This window comes from Chiloscyllium plagiosum, chromosome 4, assembly GCF_004010195.1.
Source record: "Chiloscyllium plagiosum isolate BGI_BamShark_2017 chromosome 4, ASM401019v2, whole genome shotgun sequence".
NCBI lineage: Eukaryota > Metazoa > Chordata > Chondrichthyes > Orectolobiformes > Hemiscylliidae > Chiloscyllium > Chiloscyllium plagiosum.
Window position 1 is genome coordinate 22,573,476 of NC_057713.1, and position 23,108 is coordinate 22,596,583.

General features: G+C 38.1%; 1 protein-coding gene across 9 annotated transcripts in view; it reads left to right on the forward strand.

Annotated features, from left to right (window-relative positions):
- Window positions 1–23,108, forward strand: part of adgrb1a (adhesion G protein-coupled receptor B1a) — a 585,075-nt gene that overhangs the window by 416,516 nt on the left and 145,451 nt on the right. For all 9 annotated transcript variants that reach the window (XM_043687845.1, XM_043687847.1, XM_043687850.1 and 6 more), the window contains 2 exons: window positions 11,572–11,675; window positions 20,288–20,390. In XM_043687845.1, the coding sequence (XP_043543780.1) occupies window positions 11,572–11,675; window positions 20,288–20,390 (207 nt within the window). The remainder of the gene's footprint in view (window positions 1–11,571; window positions 11,676–20,287; window positions 20,391–23,108) is intronic.

Consider the following 23,108-nt stretch of genomic DNA (forward strand, 5'->3'; position numbering starts at 1 on the left):
TCTTGGCTGCTACTATCTCTAAATCTTCTCTTGATTTTATTTTCTTCCTGGATTTGAGAACTTCCTGTGAGAATCTGAATTTTCCTTTTTACCAAGGGGTGTGTTTATGGGATGTTGCTATAATGGAACAAGTTAATTATAGTTACTGTATCTATTATTCCATTACATTTCCAATCTGTTAAATTGTTCTAAATTTCTCACGTAGTATTTTAACTACAGTGTTTAAATAAATTGTGTTTTGTTTGACATCGAGTAGTTTGACCAGTTGTATTGTATTATTTTACATTTACCTTTTAAAATAAGAAAATGTTAGGGTCTAAACTACCTCCCAAAATATTTTTGAGGGGGCCTGATCTAGTCCATAACAATAGGAGGAGGTGATATAAACTAAAATTCCAATTTTAAACTGTGCGTAGGAGCAGATGGAGTATCCCATACCTCTGAATGTGGCACGTCTTTTCAACAGCAAATAATTTCTTTAAAGTAGCAAATTGATGAAGTTATGCCAAACCATGAGAAGTCATGAGGACAGATTTAAAGGCCTTAATGAAAATGGTTCAGGACTTCAATTATGTGGAGCAGCTACATTAGAGCTCAGACTAGAGAAAGGGATGATTCAGTGGCTGGGTTCAAAGTAGGAGTAACTGAGGAGAAACTATTTTTACTAGTAGCATACTCCATCTCCAAAGAGCACAGATTTATGAAATGGGTAAAAGTACGAGATGATATGTTAATTTTATTTATATAACAAGTTCTTCGGCTCTGAAATCGACTGAATGGAGGACAGTGGAAGCAAATGCAACAAAAGAGAAAACATGGGACATGGAAAGCTGATTGGAACTGATTGGAAAAGCTTTTCCAATGAATGTAGATAATGGCTTGAATAATCTCCTTCTGTGATCCTATTATTTCTACAACACTTCGTGTTGCTCCTAATCAATTCAGTGTTGCAAAGTGACTATTCCTGAAACCAAGCCCTCAATGATACTTTGAAAGCACCTGCCCACTGGTAAACAAATATGTTTATATTGTGTTATAGTCCAACAGGTTTACACCTGGTGTTGTGTGATTTTTAACTTGTACACCCCAGTCCAATACTGGCACCTCCAAATCATGGCTTATGTTGTAGCTTTGGAGTGACAGAGTTACTCAGGTCACAGAATGAAATGCCAGAATGGCTAATCAGTTTCCTATTGCAAACACCATTGACCTTGATGAACACAAATTGTAGTTAGCTTTGTACAGAAATGCACAATGTCATTATTGATGTTGCATCACTGTCTTTACAGAATGTTCAATTCTCTAATGTTGTTCTCACCTTTAGACAAGGTTGCACTGGTTCATACTGCGGTAAATCTAGCATTTGTTGTCGCACAGAACTACCCAATATCAAATATAAAGCAGAATCTTTGTAACAGTTTTATTGATTGATCTGGAAACTAAGCCTGTTGGAAAACTCACAAAAAAATGTATTTCTTTTGAAGATGGACCAGCAGGACAAAATTGCCTGATGAATTGAGATACTTTAACCTTGAAATGACTGTAATTTAGTGAAAACACTTAACACATTGTCATGATATTCCATTGTCAATTATTTTAATATGGCACTAATTGATTTCAGTGGATTGATGCCTGCTTCAATAAGAAAGACAAAGAAAATTGTGTGAAAACTAAGTAGATTCACAGGCCAATATTGCACACAGTATTACTGAGGATCTTGCATCTTGATCATTTGTTTAATTACATTGAAATCTGTCTTGAAGGCCATCTGCTCAGAAACCTGTAATCTGATTAATCAGACCTGAATTTCTGTGTGCAGTCTATTCTTGGAGACCCTATGATGTTGATCTTGAAGGTGATTATTGTTGACACATTTTTCTTGTTGTCAAGTGCAAATTGAACGATGTAATTTTCAATTGAAATATCATGCAATTAGAATTCAGTAAAGAACATCTATCAATCACTGCACTATAAGTATGGAATAAAATGCTTTGCAAAATGTAGAAGAGTGTGAAAGCGTTACATACAATATTAGATCAACACCACATTTAAAACTAATGAAAATTGTGACTGGCATTCTTCTCATAAAATGAAGAATATTATTTCTATTGATGAAGGACAAATTGGAAGGGGGAAGGTAGAGGAGAAGTGAGACACTTTTAAAATAGAACATTGTAGGGACTTAGGGTGGTAGAAATTTATCATTTGTCTGAGATTTTTCCATTGAATATTTTTGATATTTCATTTTCATTTTATTGGAAAGAAGGTATTCTGAACAGAAAGGGGAGTATAAAAAATTACTGCATTTAAGAATGTTTTAATTGTAAAGATTGAGTGGTGATATGATCAACTGAGCTGCAAAGAAAGTTAAATGGTGAAAATGACATACAGATATAATGTTTTTACATCATTGTGGAATGAAATGTAAATTCATAGCAGCCTTGACACACACAGTTGATCTCAGCATACTGCTGAGATCTTGATCTTGTCTGTACCACAGTTAAATAGAGATATTAAATAGATGCCAGACAATTTCCCACTCATCTTCCCACCCCATCGCTACCATCATTGACATGGAAAATCTGAATGACTCATGCGTGTCCCAGCAGTAGCCTTGTTGCAGCAGAAGCTTGGGAGTCGACCATTTTTTCAATTTCTTAATTATAATCTTGACAGGGAAAGGAACAGAGATAGTTTTTTTTTCTCTATCAGAATTGATTAGGATTAGTTTAATTCAGTGGTTATCTGTGCTGTTGATTAGTTTCAAAGCAAAAATGGTGTAATAAGGCGTGTATCAAAACAGTTTATTTTTCTTATTTTTAAACCCCTAAACTCATAAGAGAATGTGTATTGGCACTTTAATACTGGGGGGAAGGGTGGGGGGGGGGGGAAGACAGTGGGGTGGGGGTGGGGGTGGGAGGTCACTCATTATTCGTACTCTTAACAATGTCTGTCAGGTACATGCGGTGTTTTTTCATGAACACAGCTTGATAGAACACCAACAATTTATTTCCCTCCTATCACTAAATCACATTACACCTATATGTATCTATCACAATCACTTACTTAACGATGATTTAATAGTGAAAGCAGTACTGTTATTGAGAAATCACCTATAGGAATTGTTTACTTTTCTCAGTTATGGATATTTCTACTGTCAGTCTCTTGCTAATCAATAAAGCTTTCAGCCCTGGAAGTACAGAGTAAGATTGGTACAGCAGATAGCAGATTTGTTGGGCAAAATGGCCTCTGTCTGCTCTGGAGGCATTCTGTGAACAGCTCAAGGTATTGTAAGTGCTTGAGTCTGCTCTGAAGCTCAGCTAAATTGTGGCTGATCTGTACATTACCTCCATTTACCTATTTTTGTTCCATATTCCTTGATACCTCTACCCATTGTAAATATATAGAGTCATAGAGATGTACAGACCCTTTGGTCCAACCCATCCATGCCGACTAGATATCCCAAACCAATCTAGTCCCACCTGCCAGCACCCGGCCCATATCCCTCCAAATCCTTCCTATTCATATACCCATCCAAATGCTTCTTAAATGTTGCAATTGTACCAGTCTCCACCACTTCCTCTGGCAGCTCATTTCATACACGTATCACCCTCTGTGTGAAAAAGTTACCTCTTAGGTCTCTTTTATATCTTTCCCCTCTCACCCTAAACCTATGCCCTCTAGTTCTGGATTCCCCGACCCCAGGGAAAAGACTTTGTCTTTTATCCTATCCATGCCCCTCATAATTTTGTAAACCTCTATAAGGTCACTCCTCAGCTTCCGACACTCCAGGGAAAATAGTTCCAGCCAGTTCAGCCTCTCCCTATAGCTCAAATCCTCCAACCCTGGCAACATCCTTGTAAATCTTTTCTGAACCCGTTCAAGTTTCACAACATCTTTCCGATAGGAAGGAGACTAGAATTGCACAGAATATTCCAACAGTGGCCTAACCAATGTCCTGTACAACTGCAACATGACCTCCAACTCCTGTACTCAATATTCAGTCCAACAAAGGAAAGCATACCAAACGCCTTCTTCACTATTCTGTCTACCTGCAACTCCACTTTCAAGGAGCTATGAACCTGCACTCCAAAGTCTCTTTGTTCAGCAACACTCCCTAGGATCTTACCATTAAGTGTATAAGTCCTGCTAAGATTTGCTTTCTCAAAATGCAGCACCTCGCATTTATCTGAATTAAATTCCATCTGCCATTTCTTAGCCCATTGATCCATCTGATCACGATCCCGTTGTAATCTCAGGTAACCTTCTTCACTGTCCACCATACCTCCAATTTTGGTGTCATCTGCAAACTTATTAACTGTACCTCTTATGCTCGCATCCAAATCATTTATACAAATGACAAAAATTAGAGGGCCCAGCACTGATCCTTGTGACACTCCACTGGTCTCAGGCCTCCAGTCTGAAAAACAACCCTCCACCACCACCCTCTGTCTTCTACCTTTGAGCCAGTTCTGTATCCAAATGGCTAGTTTCCCCTGTACTCCGTGAGATCTAAACTTGCAAACCAGTCTCCTTGCAAACCTTGTCGAATGCCTCACTGAAGTCCATATAGATCACGTCTACTGCTCTGACCTCATTGATCCTCTTTGTTACTTCTTCACAAAACTCAATTAAGTTTGTGAGACATGATTTCCCATGCACAAAGCCATGTTGACCATCCCTAATCTGTCCTTGCCTTTTCAAATATATGTACATCCTGTCCCTCAGGATTCCCTTCAACAATTTGCCCACTACTTAAATGAAATTATTTTTTCTTTAAAGCAATTGGGGACACCCAGCAAGTAAAGAAAGTACCGAGAACCTTTCTACATCTTATAGGCATCACATATTGTGCACTTCAGCTGTCCCATCTCTCACACTAAACTTTGCAGATCTTAAAACTCACAAAATTAAATCCCCTCAATCTCATTTTTGTTCATTTAGACCTTGCTGTGCATAAACTGGCTGAAACATTTGCAAACATTGCAACAGTGACTACGTTTTTAACAACTTGATTTGTGTAAAGTTTTGGGACGCCTGTTGCTATCAAAGACGATTGGTAAATGTAAGTCTTTCTCTTCTGAAAGGGTCACTTGCTTATTTTTGCATTGCACCTCCTTTGAGATAAAGGCCCAACATGCCATTAGATTACTTGCAGACATTTTGTTCTTGCGTACCTGTTCTTCGTGACTTTTATACATAGAAACCTACATTGCTCTGCTCTTCCCAAGTTGTTAATCTCATAATTATGAAAATATTTTGACATAGTCTGGAACTGATGACCTTGCATTTTCTCAAATTTAAATCTTATGTGTACACTAATTTTTTTCTTGTCCTTTTTATGTCCATGTTAGACCATAAGACATAGGAGCAGAAATTAGGCCATTCAGCCCATTGTGCCTGCTCCACCATTTAATCATGGCTGATAAGTTTCTCAACTCCATTCTCCTGCTTTCTCCCTGTAACCCTTGATCCCCTTGATATTCAAGAACCTATCTATCTCCATCTAAAATATACTCAGTGACCTGGCCTCCACAGCCTTCTGTGGCAATGAATTCCAATGATTCACCCTCTCTGGCTGAAGAAATTTCTCCTTTTCTCTATACTAAAAGGTTTTCCGTTTACTCTAAGGCTATGCACTCAGGTCCTAGTCTGTCCTACCAATGGAAACATCTTCCCAACGTCTACTCTGTCCAGGCCATTCAGTATTCTGTATGTTTCAATTAGATCCCCTCCCACCCATCAAAACTGCATTGAGTATAAAACCAGACTCTTCAAATGTTCTTGGCTATTCACACTATCTGTGCCCCTCACAATTTTATAAGGTCACCCCTCGGCCTCTTAGGCTCCAGGGAAAAAAAGTCCCAGCCTATTCAGCCTCTTCTTATAAGTCAAACCCTACAGTCCTGGTCCTTCATAAATCTTTTTTGCATCCTTTCCAATTTAGTACCATCTTTCCTATAGCAGGGATTTTTCTGATTTTATTTCAGAAACTTACTATATTATTATTTTCTCTTGGAAATCTTCATGCCATCTTTTACCAGTCATTTTGGGTGAGAAAGTGATGTCATGGTAATCTCATTGGACTAGTTGTCCAGAGGCCCATTTTAGTGCTGTATAGGCATTCACATCCCACAAGTGTGCTGGTAAAATATATAGTAAATGCAAATAATAAACCTGGAAGTAAGAACTAACCTAAAAGTTACCACAAAACCATTGTTGATAAGCATAAAAAAGTGTCTGGTTCACTGGTATCATTTAAGGTAGGTAATCTACCAACATTGGTCTGTCTTATATTTATTTCCAGACCCACAACAGTGTAGTTGACTGTAAGTGCTCTCTGAAATAGCTTGGAAAAGCAGTTCAGTTCAGAGGAAATCAGGAACTGACAATAAATTCTGGCCTTACTGGTGAAATCTATATCACATGAAAGACGAAAACTTAAAATCTCTTTCTTCTGACTATTCTGCCACTGGAAGCAATTTCAATAAATGTACTGTTTCAAAATTGTGTTCATCATTTTGGACAATCTTTAAAAAATCCTGTTCACATTTTTAGTGTGCAAGTAAAGCCCAGTTTCTCCTGTCTCTCCACAGAACTGAAGTCCTTATTATCCCATTGCCAATCCAGTATGTCTCTTTAGCACCTTCTGTAAGGCATTGACATCCTTCCTAAAGTGTTGTGTTCAGAACTGAATAATACTCCAGTTGAGGTCTTAGAAGCGTTCTTTAAGTGTTTTTGTTCAGAATCCTAGCTTTTGCACTTGTGGCCTCCATTAATAAGGACAATGACGCCATATGTTTTTAAACAGCCTTCCTTTGTTTTGCCACCATGAAAGATTTTTCCATGCTTCCCTGTTCCTGTCCTTCTTCTAATTTTGTCTCATTTACTTTAAATTAATTTTTCTTGTGCTTCCCACCAGTGTGCATTACTTAACACATTACTGTCAAATTTCATCTGTTCTGTGTTTGTTCATTTTTTATATCAAAGAGAACAATGTTCCCTGGTGATTTCTGGAGAATACTACTGTATGCTTCCCTCTGACCTTGGAAGAGTAAGAATTCACCACTGCTCTTTGCTTTAATTCTCTTAGCAAGGTTTGCATCCAGAATTCCTCAGTCCATTCTGATTGACCTCTATTTTATTTTATTTGAAAGTCTAACATTGGGGTATTTTGTCGTTCTCCTTATGAAAGTCCATATATGTAACATCATCCACACTACCTCCCCAGTCACATTCTCGGTGTAAATGTGTACAGAAACATTCCAAACCTTCCCATCTGCTTACAGACCTCAATCCATCACTGCTTCAATTTCCTGCCTTTCTGACAGGCAAAACAATATCTGCCTTGCTGACAGAGAAATCAGAGAGGCCTGTCTTCCATGTCAGATGAGGGTCTGTATTTGCATTAATTTGGAGACACTACAAGATGGAAAAAATGGGCCAAGTGGCTATCCCAAGATGGGCTATCCCATCTGTATCTCTGACTCGCTGACTCCCATCTCTCACTGTGTTCCACACCACACCCCCCCACCCCCCCCAACCAACAAAAAAATATTTACCTTCTTGCCAGTGTGAGTCTTCCTGACTTCACAGCCTGGATCTTTGTTCATGATCTCCAGCTGCCAATGGCTGCTGATCTCTGAGGACCAGCAACTTCAGACAGGGCAGGATGTTACTGGTGAGACAACTGATAGGTCTAAGAAGCCTATTCGTCAGGACTTACCTGTCAAATTGGTGCCTGATCCAGTGGCCCTACTTGCATTTGGGAGTAGAGAATGGTTACCAGTTGAAGGCACCCACCCCCGCACCTAGTACGTTTACATAAAATAACAGCCACAATGGCTCTTGTGTGGTGATAGTGCCCTATCTCTGACTCAGGAAACCTGGATTCAAGTCCTACCTGTTCCAGAAATAGGTAGTAGTATTTTTGAGCAGGTTGATTAAAAAGCATACAAATAATAACCATTTGCTCTTCCTATTTCTTCAATTCCTTTTCTCAAATTTCCTATGAGCTTTGGAATTCAGCTTGATTCTGTACTATACTATGTAGCATAATTCTTTGCAGAATTTTATTTGATGTTCCAAAACGTACAGATGCATGCGCAATGTGGATTATTATCTGATGCTGGAATGGAAAATTTAGTGTTTAGGCCATAATGTTATACGAATAATCAGATGCATTAAATCTTTGCTGAGGGTCTAGCTTTATTTTCTCTTTTCAATGGTTAGATGTAATTTGCAGATATTAACAATGAAAACAAACCTGTATGTCTCCTTATTTGAATGAATGTAAAATTATATTTGGGTGAAACTGAACCACAAAGAATTGTAATTACAGAAATTCAAGGCAGATGTTCCCTCATTCATGAATAATGTTGGTATTCAAGGGGGTCTGTAGAAGTAGGCAACAATATTGAGACATTTAAGTTCTTTGTGGAAAAGTATTTGAAAACATATTGCTTACCTTTTGGAAAATTGTTGGAATAAGTGACTGCAATATCTTTAAAATTCATCTGAGAGATAGTTTTATAGTTTTCTTAAACTAACCTAGACAAATGGAGGCAATAAATTTGGAAAATAACCATTGAGATTTGCAGCCATCTTTCAGGATACGCGTGTATACAGGTACTCTTGTTTCCACTTTCAACATGAGAGGCTACTCGTAAATTAAGTTATAAACAACAAATGCCAGACATCTGTTGGAGGCCCTTCAACCTTGAAGAGAGGGATAAAAGGCTACTGTTTCTGATGAAGAGCATGCACTATCTAATGGGTGGCACAGTTGCTCAATGATTAGCACTGCTGCCTCACAGCACCAGGGACCTGGGTTTGATTCCACTCTCAGGTGACTGTCTGTGTGGAATTTGCACATCCTCTCTGTGTTTATGGGCTTCCTCCCATACACCAAAGATATGCAGGTTAGATTGGTTACGGGAAATGTCAGGTTATGAGATGGGTCTGGGTGGGGTGCTCTTTAGAGGGGCAGTGTGGACATGATGGGCCAAATAGCCTGCTTCCAAACTGCAGGGATTCTATCACCATCTGGCCTCTTACTTATTAGTCAACCATTTTCCTATCTTTCCAAGTTCAATGTAATAGAGGGAGAGCTCTATAGAGGTAAGGGTGGAATACTTTTCAGCAAGCAATATCTAACATGTGCTATCCCATGATATTACCTATGGGAGGGTGATTAAGAATCTGATGAATGGCTGTGATGTTTAATTGTAAATTTGTTCTGCCCCTTTACTCCTAATAGGTGCATCCAATAAATTGTAGCTGCTGAAACCTACCAACAATCAGTCAGCATAGAGTTGTTGCTGATTTTAAATGTCACTGTCTCAGTTCTAACTGTTTTTTGTTCTGATAGTTTTTGTTGGAACAGTATGTGATATCTGAAGTATGATGAATGTCAACTGGATGTAAAATTTTACCATTCTGCTGATCAGTGCATTTTGGGATTGCATGCAGGCAGTATTAGAATATGCATTGAGTATGGACGAGACAATGTTCTGGAGCAGCGTGTCGTTGGAGAAGAGCAAACAGATGTGTTCAGGATCCATTTTAGAGATATGAATTCTAACTTTATTTTTGTCTTGCATTGTAAATTGCTGTATCCCACATTTATTATGTAAAACTTGCATACTGTAATTACTGTGACAATGCTGGCATTGCAGCACCTCCACTGAAGGGGCAGGGAGTGGGTTGTAGAAAGTGCAGTTAATGCCTAACCAGTTTTTATATAACCAGTTTTCATTATAAATGTTAACATCAAAATTATAATGGAAACTAGAATGACAGGAAATGTGCACAGATGTTAGATGCCTCCTATTTTAGGAATGGAAATGGCTTGCAGAGCAATGATCAGACAATTATACAGTCACCTCGACTGTTAGTTGATTGTCACTTATATTTTTAAACAAACAACATTTAATAATAACAGCATGAGCAGATACCCAATTTGAAACTATCTTGGCTTCTTGGAAACCACCCACAAGAAGATGGAGTTTTCTGCCTGACTTTCACTCTTTGCCCAACACGACACAATTCATCTCTTTAATGTCCCTTATTGTTTGCGAGTGGTTGATGAGGATCTCAGCAAGTTAGAGAAACTGCAAAGTGTAGAGAATTTTTTCCTTCACTCTACTGGGTTATGTTTGTTTTATTTTTATATCACTTCCATGGAGCACATTGAAGACAACACGATAAATAATTTGGTATCAATCTGCGCAGGGCAAGAAGGCCCCAGCTTTGAATCTTACTCAGTGTTGAATAAGTTGACATTTGGTGGCTGGCCACCCTACTCCAGAGAAGGAGAGGAAAATATCAGCCTGGCTTCACCTGTTTGATTTAACCCTTTGCCAAAAAATATAATTGCAAAAACATTGGAAGCAGGCGGATCAAGTATTGTGTCAGTGCATTTTGTTGATACTGAATGGTATATGCGCAAGATCTGAACAAATCAACAGAAAGCTGTCGCATAAAACTAATTATATAAAAAAAGTTATTTTTATAGATGGATATCTTTCATAAGAGAAACCTCTGCGAGCGTGTTTAAGGGAAAAAAATAAATCTGCAAACTGAAACAGAAACCTATCTTGGGAGGTCAACCAATTGCAGAATCTGAAACAAAACCAGAAATTGCTGGAGAAACTCAACAGGTCTGGCAGCATCTGTGGAGAGGGAAACAGAGTTAATGCTTTGAGCCTGCTTCAGTTCTGACGTTTCTCCAGCAACTTCTGTTCTTTGTATCTTTCGAGGAACTTAGGGCAAGGCTTTTGGGTGGACTTCTGAACTCGATCGGCAGGTTGAAATGTCAGTCAGAACCCTGGGCTGTGGTCAATGATTAGCCTTTTAGCCAGGCAGCCAATTAATGGCTCAAGAGTGGGCTTGTTATCTTATTAAGGATGGCAGGCCAGCCCTCAAAGTTAGAGGGACCATGACTGATAACAAGGCCACGTAAAAGTAGTGTGGCAGCTGGGGGGTGGGGTCTTAACAAGGCAGCCTTCAGCTACTGAGGCAAAGTGACCTACGTAGAGTGCTAAATCAGCCCAATCTCTCTCCCACCCACTTCCCTCCCCATCCCCTTTCCCACTGCACAGTTAAACAGACGTCCACTGCTCATAGGGATGTGGAAATTGACCCAGAAAAATCCTAGCTGATCTTTAAAAACCTAATTGATTAGACACTGTATGTGGGCAGATAGCATTGTCACTCCTTCATCGTTCCCATTAGTCCCCTCAAGCCCCACAAAAATGAGATGCAACCAAGGAATCGGCACTCAGGCTTGTGGTGCTCTTTTTATTTTTGCTTCCTGGACTCAGCACAACCTAAAACTCAAGCCTTTTCTCTCTTGTTATGTGCCACATCAAAGATTTAACGTCAATTAACTTGATGGTCTAGCAAATGTCACATGATATAAACACAGCGATTTTCCCCAGATACTTTAACATGCTGTAGAAAAATTTCATTACATCATGTTTTAAAGCTTGATAGTGATAATTAATTTCATGAAAGTATTCACTGAGAGCTTTGATTTCTAACAGCTTCTTCATTCTGGCTTTCTCCTAGAACATGGACAAAGTGATCCTGCCTTCGGTCACTCTAATTGTTGGCTGTGGAGTTTCCTCGTTGACTCTCCTACTGCTAATCATTATTTATGTATCTGTCTGGAGGTAATGATATGGCATTTTGTTTTATTAATGAAACTGAATTGCACCTTATTTTCATGAGATTATATTGTGGTTGGCAAAGTCTGACATAATTCACAGCTTTTGATCCAATGAGGATGGCCTTGACTGAAGAGGTCATTATGAAGAATATAAATCCATTACCGTGATAAAAATGTCTTAAGGATTTTTTCCAAGACACATGTCTTTTTTGACCTCTTGATCCAGAGATTCATGTTAGTAAAAAGAACATACTGAGGCAATATGAAATAAAATTGTAAAGTTGTTACAAGGACAGAGAGGTGTGGTTAATATGTGCATAAATCATTGAAGGTCATGAGCATGATTAATAAAACAATACAGCATCCTAGGCTTTATAGATATAGATATCAAGTACTAAATCAAGATATTATGTTAAACTTGCATTAAACACTGATTCAGCCTCAGCTGAAGTGTTGTGTCTATTTCTGGGCACAGCCCTTGAGGAAGGATGTGTAGTCATCAGAGAGGGTGCAGAAAAGATTCATGAGAATGATTGCAGGGATGAGGAACTTCAGTTACAGAGACAGATTGGAGAAATTGGACTCATTTTTCTTGGAGGTGATTGAGAAGAAATTTCGGAGAGATATTCAAAATTACGAGGGATTGGGACGAAGAAGGTAGCAAAAACTTTTCCATTGGTGGAAGAATTGAGAACAAGAGAGCCCAGGTTTAAGGTAATTGACAAAAGGACCAGTTAAGAAGAATTTATCAATGCAGTGAGTGGTTGTGATATGGAATGCACTGTCTGAGAAGCCAGGGTGAAGCGAGGCATTCAGAGGGGATTGAATTAGTCTCTGAACAGGAAAACATCATGCACAGTTAAAGGGAAAAGGTAGGGAACTAGGATTCATTGAATTGCTTCTTTAAATGAATGGGTATAACAAACAAAATGGCCACTTTGTTTTCTGTACACATTATGTGATTCTGAGCTGTAACAATGAACAAATAACTTGCTCTCAGCCCTAGTCAATACCACCATTAAAGTGAAAAATCACACACCAGGTTATAGTCCAACAGGTTTAATTGGAAGCACACTAGCTTTTGGAGCGACGCTCCTTCATCAGGTGACACTATCACTTGATGAAGGAGCGTCGCTCCGAAAGCTACTGTGCTTCCAATTAAACTTGTTGGACTATAACCTGGTGTTGTGATTTTTAACTTTGTACACCCCAGTCCAACACCGGCATCTCCAAATCATGACCATTAAAGTGGGGGTTGGTTAGTTCAGTTGGCTGGTTGGTTGGTTTACAATGCAGAGTGATGCCACCAGCACAAGTTCAAATCTTATACAAGCTGAGGTCACCATGAAGGTTCTGCCTTCTCAGTTTTGTTCCTTGTTTAAGATGTGGTAAGCCCCCAGGTTGAACTCAGCACCAGTCGTCTGTCTCTCTAATGAGAAGCAGAACAGTAGTGACTTTCTGTGCTCATCATTGTGTATCCACAAGTCTTCACCATCTAATTTTTCCTCCTCCTCTGGTTAAAAAATGTGGTATCCAATAGACACATTACTCCTGAGATTCACATATCCAATTTGCTTTTGTACCTCCTTCAAAATTTGCTACCTGTTTTATTAAAATATTTATTTCCCCTCTCTCCACTAGTTATTAAAATGAACAGGCTGTGGAAGATTATCCTTTACAACTAGGAATATTGCTGAAATTGATTCCAGGCTTATAGTATGTGTGGGTCTCCACTGCTTGCTGGCAGTAAAAGTCTCCTGTTGAATTAATTTAACCAATTAAAGTTCAGTTGATTCCAGATGTGCATTTGCAGGAGAAATCTAAATTGGCAGTCTCACTCAAAGGTTCAAGGATGGTTCTGAAATAAGACATTTTGTAAATAAAATGACAGTGAGGCTAAAGGTCGTGTCAGCTTCATTCTACATCTTGCCAATGTTGTGTCTAATCTGAATCAATTTAATAATGAAGTTGGATGTCTAATGTGGAAAGATGTTTCATTATTTTATGGCTAGCACAAATAAATCTCATAGAGATTGGACATAGAGAAATAAATGACAAACAGAGTGAACAGACTAAACTAAACTTTGAGAGCAAATTTTATTGAGCGAAGTCTTTCTAAAACACAAGTAGAATTTTGATCCTATCTTTTTAGATTTGGGACAGGAGCTCTCTGGATTGCTCACTTCTGGTACAATGTTGTGAGGAAAATGACTCAGGAAATTTGTTATGTGCAAAGTTGTCCAAACATTTCGTAGTTTTGAATTAATTTACATAGGTAGATTTCTTCCTAAATTTTAGCCACGTTGATTAATATCTATGTCTTGGTGTCATCAGTTGCAATTTTTAGAACAGCAAAATGTTTCAATAGACTTAGTGACTTTCAGGGTCCAAAGAATCTCATTATGGGGTTCAAACAGCAAATGCTTCGTATATTGGTAGCGACCTGTACAACAAAGCAAAATCTGCTACTAATATTAATATTTTAAAGATAAACTTGGTCTTGCAAATAATTTGTCATTTGCAAGTGAAATCAGCACCAGGAGAGATAAAATGATTTGTGATCACTCACTTGATCAGTGGTATGACTTAAAGCTGGAATTTTCCATTTTTAGGGAGGGCTGTCCATAAATTAGCACCTGGGTGGCTGAATATACAGCCAATGAGAGTATCATGGAATGATTTAGGCAGAGGTGTCGAAGTATGCAGTCAGATGTGGTCAGTTTTGCAAAGGTGCCTTTATTATGGAGAGTGTCAAGGGATGAATCAAATTTGGAAATAACTTTGTTCAGCTTGAGACGATGGCTGGGGTAGGAGAACATGGTTGTGTGGTTTAGGTGGGTTGTAGGGGGTTAGCAAAGACACTTAATTTGCTCTTCCCACCATTTTAATTGGAGTAAATACAACTCCTCTGGCTGGATGCCAGGAAAGCATTCTCATATTCATTAAGAATAATTTTGGGAATCTCGCCCAATCGAAGTTCTCGGTTCTGCAGTCCTGTTACATCAAGTTTTGAATGATGGTAGCCAATTAAACACAGAGTTTATATTCCACAGGCTTTAGGTATACTCCACGAAAATCCATATCAAAGATGGAGGGGCCAGAAAATTAGTGCAAAAAACAAAGCTGAAGTATTGTCAGCGGTCTTCAGATTGAAGTGCCAAATAGATGTTCAATCTCCATCTTCTCCCCTTAGTGTTACAGATGCCTGGCTTCAACCAATTCAATTCATTCCAATTAATGTCAAGAAATCTCAGAAGCACTGGCTACCCCAAAGCCTAATGAGCCTGACAATATTCCATCAATAACGCCGAAGAGTTGCGCTCCAGAACTAGCTGAGGGTCAAGCACAGTTACAGCACTGGGATCTGTCCAGCGATATATCCAATTGCCCAGATATGTCATGTCCACCAACAGCAGGACCAATTGAATGTGGAAATTTGTCACACCATCCATGTACTCTCAATCATCAGCAGTGGTGGAAGGTGGCATTGACAGTGCCATCAAGCTCCTGATCTCATTGCAGCCTTATTCCAAAAATTGACAAAAGAGGTTAAATGTGTGTGACTGCACTTGATATCAACACAGAATTTCACCACTGGTCACAGATCTCTAGTCAGAAAGAAACATCCTTCCAGTGTTACTGTCTGTCTTTTATGACTAAACTGTATCCATCTTGTCACGTCATATAACTTCACCTTTTACATCAGCTTGCCATGAGGGACTTTGTCAAAGGTCTTGCTATAGTGCATGTTGACAACACCTACCAACTTGCCCTCTTCAGTCATCTCTGTCACTTCTTCAAAAAAACTCAATCAGGTTTTTGAGACCGTCCCTACACAAAGCCATTCTGTCCACTGCTAATATGGTCATATTTTTCCAAATGTCAGTCAATCCTATCCCGAAGAAACTTCTCCAATAACCTCCCTACCACTGACATAAGGCTCACTGGCCTGTAATTTTCTAGATGATCCCTTTTGCCCTTTTTAAACAAAGGAACAACATTGGCTATTCTCCAGTTCTCTCGGGCTCCTCCTGTGAATAAACAGGACACAAAGATTTCATACAAGGCACCAGCAATTTCCTCCTCTTTCTCCCTTAGCGTTCTGGATGGATTCCTTCAGGCCCTGGAGGCTTATCTATCTTAATACTTTTCAAAGCACCTAACACTGTCTCCTGTTTTCTATTGATATGCCATAGAAGATCAATACACCCCCTCCAAGACTCACCATCCACCATGTCCTTCTTCTTTGTGAATACTGATGCAGAGTTTTGCTAAGAACATCATCCACTTCCTCTAGCTCTATGCATAAATTTCCTCATTTTTCCTTGAATGAACCAACCCTTTCCCTCATTACCATTTATTCCTTATATATGTGTAAAATGCCCTCTTCAGTCCTTTTAATCCTGTTTGACAAAAACACTTCATGCCCCTAATTACAAAATGTCTCTAAAATGGTAATTGTATAACTTGATGGACTGATGCCTGGTTGATGGAGACAAGGCAGAGATAGCTCAACAAGTGAAGTCATGGGTAGTCAATGAGGATGGGGATTGGGAGATTCCAACTCAGATTGGTATTGATTTTAATGCACAAAGGTCAAGTTTACATTGATCCAGGCAGGAGATGTGGGAGTAAGATTATCAGTATCAAGTATTAGACCAGAAAGGCAGAAAATTGGTTTGGAAATAGAAAATAACACTGGCTGTAGAAAGGCTGATAATCTGCTGAATGAGTATGTGCCCTTGAGCTCTTAAATTAGAACAATGGTTTCAGTTACAGGTTTTGCAGAAGAGGAGGCAGTGTATCGACAGAATTATATTATGGGAAGTGGTGTGAGTTACAAAGTGGTGTTGGCTATGATTGATCTATAATTCAATGTCATAAGCAAGTTCCAGTACAACAAATCCTTTTTTGCCTTTAAATAAGCATGTCAATATATGTTGGCATAGTTTTTATCTATGTATCATCTGGACCTCTGACCAACTGTAAGATAGGACCTTGTGCCTTTCTCGTCTGTGTATTTAAAACATGTTGTGAATATGTAAATTTGAATGTTGAATAATAAAATACAAGTTCTTAATAAAGTACTTGTAAAATATTCCTGTTATTTTAATAAAAGATAAGAATTTTGCTTCTGTCAAGGCGAAAGTACAAAACGTTACCACTTCAACACATTTATATCTTTGTGCATCAATGAATACTAAACTGCTCATTGATTGAAAACCTGATCCCTATTTATAAAAGCTGAGTGTCAATTACCCTGTTCCAAAGATTAGAAATCCTTGACTCTTAGTGTTTGCTTTCTAAATCAGTAGTAGTTGATATTTATTCTGTATAATCAACAAATCAATCATTTATTTGGAAGTCATATCCATCCTGATTGAAACCAATATAGAGTTGGATTGATAAGTATATTTATTTTAAACTGAACTTCACTCAAAGTGAATAGGTCACTTGCAGTCTGTATTTTGCTTTTTGTGTGTTGATTAAGATTCTACAATTTGTAAGTCATTACTTTTGATGCTTGTGTGATTCAGAACCTTGGAGAGAGACATAAAGAAAAGAAAGCAAATCACACTTCAGAACTATCTCTGGTCAAATCCCACTTATGCTGACAAACTTTGAAAGATTCTCCTTTAATGCCAATTTCTAGCTCTTCATCTTTTTTATTTAGGTCTTCTTGTCAAGTGTATGTTGTCTCACAGTGAACAAATATCTATCTAACTTTCAGTGGATCAACTGTTGTCAGTAAACCTCTTGTGTAGAATTACCACTTCAATATTTGATAAACTGACTCCCGTATCTGTTCCTCCACAAGTACTAGTATAATGTAACTGAAGTAATTTTAATAACCTTGTTTTGTATTTCCTTGGCTTCCCAGTCTAAAGGACAATATTCTTCATTTTCAGTCACCAAACATGTGAAGGACGATTGGCATGAGATGCATCACAAAAATAATAATTTTGCACAATTTTGTAATTTAGATTTGAAACTTGTTTTTTTTTTATATTTAACTTTTCCAATATTTTATTTGTCCTGAAAATTCTAAATTTTAAGACACTTCAATGTGGCTCTTAGTTTCAGTTTCCCTGGTTGAAATGATGACCAATTTAACTGAATAATCAAACTTCACAACTGTTCTCTTTCTCCTGTTATTGTGATATCATCTTTCCATAATGACCTTTACTGATTAACTAAGAGTAATATTTGGTAAATAGGATTACCATATCAAAGATTCTAGTTCTCTTCTGCTTACTGTAAACCAATGTCTTTAAACGTTTAAAAGTATGACTTTGAATTTTAAATTCCATTTTAATCTTGCTAATAATACATTTCTTAATTTACACAATGTGATCCCATAGAAAGTCATAGGCATTCTATGAAGATGCCTGAAAACTTCCCCTTTTGATACCAAAACATTGTGGGTTATGTCTTAGTTGAATGCAGCCTATTCTCAGATCTTAAGCCAAAAAAAATTTACATTTTTCAAGGTATGATTCAAGTCAAAACAGATTTTGTTTAGTTTCCATGGTTTCCTTTCTGTATGTCTTGTCTCCCAAGGCAGTTTCTGAAACACTTCTGTGATAGGAAAATAGCTTTTATGTCAGTTGGCCTACACTGTCATCAAAGTATAGCCAAAAGCGCTGAAAAGGTTTATTTTTCTCATTGTGGGAGAGTCCACTTTAACATCTGCATTATCCTGTCTCCTCATTTAGACTTCTGAATTCCACCTACAAGGATATGTTTTGTAGAAATCCATCTCAGCAACAAGGCTAGCTATCTTTGAAATGTTAGTTCCAATTTCTATTTTTTTCTTTACCTCCCTTGCATAGTTTATCCTTTAGTTTATTGTCACCACCAAAATGTCACAGTCCTGAGGATTTCTATTTCTTGTTCTATTTCTAGACAGTTCTGTGGCCCTTGCTTGATTGCATAATTCATTTGAACTGAAGCTTCTACTTGCACTTTGATGTCTCTTGGGTTTACAATCTATAATGGTCCAAGAGATCAATTGATTAGCACCATACCCTCCAAATGTTTGGACCAAATTCTTTGCACCATGCTAGTGTGGCTATCCTCTTACAGTTTGGTCAATTTGCTCAGATTTTATGCAGCATTTCATGAGTCATTGCTTGAGTTGTTTCATAGAGTCAATTACTGCAGCTGTTTTGTATCTAATAATCACTCGTTTTAGTGACCTTAATGTGTATTCACCAAACTAGAAACCAGTTGAACTTTTGTATTCCTTGATCTTAGTTTCATCTTCATATAGGAATGAATCTAGATAACATCTTAACCAATATATACTGCACACAGTCAAATTGCAGCTCCTATCTAACACTGCAAAGTTATCTTAACCCATGACTAACACAATAGTTACTGGACTGAAGCTTTTTGTGATAAATACACAGTTCCTTAAGATTAACTATTATCTTGACTGGCTTTCAAATTTTCTCTGGCATGTGTGACTTCACCAACCCTGCTCTGTTTTGGGTAGCTCTTTGCACAAAGATATTCTGACTCACATCTGTTAGCTTCTGAAAGCCGAACTGAGATTCATTTGTTGTTGTTGCTCCACTTCTGTCATCCGCAGTGGCACACCAATAATATTTTATCCTTCTCATTCCTTTTTGTAGCTTTTTTTTTGTAGTGGTGCTTGCACCCAGCTTCTGGAGAATCTAGAAATGCCTCAATCATAGAATCCCCATCCTTTGTTCCATTTGTGCTATCAAAACTGGCATAAATTACTGCTTCCTTTGGAATTTATCCAAGGCAGTAGACATCTGCTCTAAAAGTGTGTCTTTTTCTGAGAACTGAACCCCAGAAGATGAAGGACCTCTCCATAATGCAACACCTTAGCAAAATTGAGTAATCTAAATGCGAACACTGCACAGAGAATCTCTGAATTGAATTTATACAATCCTTTACATACTACATGAAAATTTATGATATATTCCTCCATAGACTATCAACTTAATTCTGATGTCTATTAACATCTGATCATATTTCATGAACATCCAGTAAATCATTTCGCTGGTACATTTTATTCAGAATATCCAGTAAAATAGGCATATCTACTCACTACTCAACTGATGGGCTTTGAGTTCACAAGATACTTGGCTTCTGATTTTACTTTGTTAGGAAGCGACAATAGCATTACTTCTTTTGGTAAGGTGGTTGTTCAACTGGGATCATTTTCAGATTCAAAAAGCATTTGTGGGGAGATTGTACCCTGACAATCTATATTTGTGTTCAGCCATTCTTCTTTAAAGATAGCCTGATTGAATTCTGTTTTAGAAAAATAAATCTTTATTTCCACCCTTTAGAACATTAAATTCATTAGAGCCAATTGGTGAAACTGGAATTTAGAAGTCAACTTTTACTTCATTTAACATTAACATTTTAAGTGAGACATTCCAAAAATATAGCTCCCAACTCTACAACTTCCTATCAGGGTCAATAATTGTTTTCGTCTGTGTAAGCACATAATTATTTAATGAGTGACTTGTTCCTCTCCCCCTCATTCATTGACACTCAACTGTAATGTATGCAATTAACAAAGTAATGTTTTACTTTTGTAATTTTTGTAATTTTTATCTGTCATGTACATTGCAGGTACATTCGGTCAGAACGGTCGGTAATTTTAATAAACTTCTGCCTGTCAATCATTTCATCAAATGCTCTTATCCTGATAGGACAAACTCAGACAAGAAATAAAGTAAGTGTTTTTTTTACTATATAGACTACATGGTATTTAGCAGATCTATATTTAGATGTTTTAACCTTTATTTGTTTTTTCTAAAGAGATTCAAGACAAGGTGACAGCAGTTTGGAAACTGAAATCTAAATGCATAATTGTCATTATGTCCTCTTAATTATGACTAAGAGCCTTGGGTAATTAGGTTAGAGGTTCAATTCTCATTGAAGAGACTTCAACACAATCTGGACTAACATTTCAATGGCGTACTAAGCACTGTGTTGTTAGTATGATATGTTTTGGATGAGTTGCTAAACCGAGGCTTTGTCTTCCTACTCAGGAGATACTATTTGAAGGAGAGCAGGTGTTTTGCAATATTTATCCATCAAACAACAGCTAAAGATGTTGTCATTTCTTCAGTTACTGTTAAGAAAGTTGGCTTCCACATTTCCTGTATTCTAGTAGTGAGCACACTGGTTGTGAAGCATTTTTATATTTTCCCTGGGTCATGAAAGCCCTTATAAAAATGCAAGTCCTTTTTTTAGCTTGCCTTTGAAAAAAGGGTTAGCATTCTGAAAACCCCTTTGTATTCAAGGGCCCGATAATTCAAGGATAGCTGAAGACAAGAGACATGTTGTTGAGCTTTTTTCATTTTGCATTGTTCAGGACAGATGCAAGATGCAGTTCTGGTCCCGTTCCTTCCAGAAGGATTTTGTCAAACTTGAAAGGGTTCAGAAAAGATTTACAAGGATGTTGCCAGGGTTGGAGGATTTGAGCTATAGAGAGATGCTGAATAGCCTGGGCCTGTTTTCCATGGAGCATCGGAGGCTGAGGGATGATCTTATACAGGTTTATAAAATTATGAAGGGGCATAGATAGGATAAATAGACAAAGTCTTTTCCCTGGGTTGGGTGAGTCCAGAACTAGGGGACATAGGTTTAGAGTGAGAGGGCAAAGATATAAAAGGAACATAAGGGGCAACTTTTTCACGCGGAGAATTATACGTGTATGGAATGAGTAAGTGATGGAGGCGAGTACAATTGCAGCATTTAAAAGGCATCTGGATGGGTATTTGAATAGGGAGAGTTTAGAGGGATATGGGATGGAAATGTGTTGCTGGAAAAGCGCAGCAGGTCAGGCAGCATCTAGGGAACAGGAGAATCGACGTTTCGGGCATTAGCCCTTCTTCAGGAATGAGGACAGTTTGTCCAGCAGGCTAAGATAAAAGATAGGGAGGAGGGACTTGGGGGAGGGGCGTCAGTCCCTCCTCCCTATCTTTTATCTTAGCCTGCTGGACAAACTGTCCTCATTCCTGAAGAAGGGCTAGTGCCCGAAACGTCGATTCTCCTGTTCCCTAGATGCTGCCTGACCTGCTGCGCTTTTCCAGCAACACATTTCCATCTCTGATCTCCAGCATCTGCAGACCTCACTTTCTCCTTAGAGAGATATGGGCCAAATGCTGGCAAATGGGACTAGATTAGGTTAGGATATCTGGTCAGCGTGATGGGTTGAACCGAAGGCTCTGTTTCCATGCTGTACTTCTTTTTGCGACTCTATGACTCGCAAAACTCCAAATTTCAAAGGGAACAACAATTTATACTCCATTAAAAAAATAGAAATGCTTAATGGTTGAAAAGTCAACTCTGATTTGTCCAGGCATTGCCATGGCAAAGACTGCTCCCCAAGCCTCGCCCCAATGATTTTGTTTAGTACCCTGTCAGTTTTTTATATGATCTGTATGGCAAGACCTTGACTTATCAGTGCACCACTATTTTGTCATCCAGTATAAATTGTTGACTCTTTTGAAATTTGGTACTCTTGCATTTTTCCTGATGAATCAAGTCAAAAACTTCAACAGTGCTGCTTTTTCTTTCATTAAACCTGAAAATGCTTTTTTGGCCCTCAAGCATTTTACATGCACTGAATTACTTCTGAATATTGCAATAACTGTTGACATTGACATTTGTTGAACACATTTAACTTTGTAGCAAGGCTTAACAGCAGTTGGATAAATCAACATCGGCTATCTTTATGTAGCTTGTGGGAAAAGCTCTTTTCTTCGGTTAGTGCCACTGAGTCTGTCAATTGTGCCTGAATTAGCTAAACATGGTTATGTTTGATGTCTGTCTCAAAGGACAGTGTATTTGACACCATGGCAACGATGTATCAGCCATTTTAAGTGCTCTGCTCTTGAATTACCTTTCTCTTGGTCCAGGTTAGCTGATCCACAGTAATGTCATTGGCTATCTTTATTATTTAATTTAAACTTGATGTTACAAATATGCATCAGATGTATGCTGTAAACGTTCAATACTGGCTAAATCCTGAATAGATAGTATCTCTACATTGATGTATTAGAAATAGAAATGTGGTATATATGTCCTTTATAGAATTGCCCATGACAAAATAGCGGTGAGCAGTATGATAAAATCCCAAACATACTAAATCAAAGAATAATGAGAGCATCATCTTTTTGCTTCAATGATCAGTAACTGCAGAATTTTTCTTGCCTATGAAAATGGCACTTGTAAGATTTTTGGGTTAACATATTATACTCCTGAAACATAAATAAATTCTGATTATCATAACTTAAGTGAATTACAAAAAGTAACATCATTAAAAAAACCACTCCAATAGACCGTAAGAAATGGAAACAGGACGAGCATGTTTGACCCCTTGAGCTTGCTCCACCATTCACAAGGATCATGGCTGACCTGATACTCCTCAATTCCACATTTC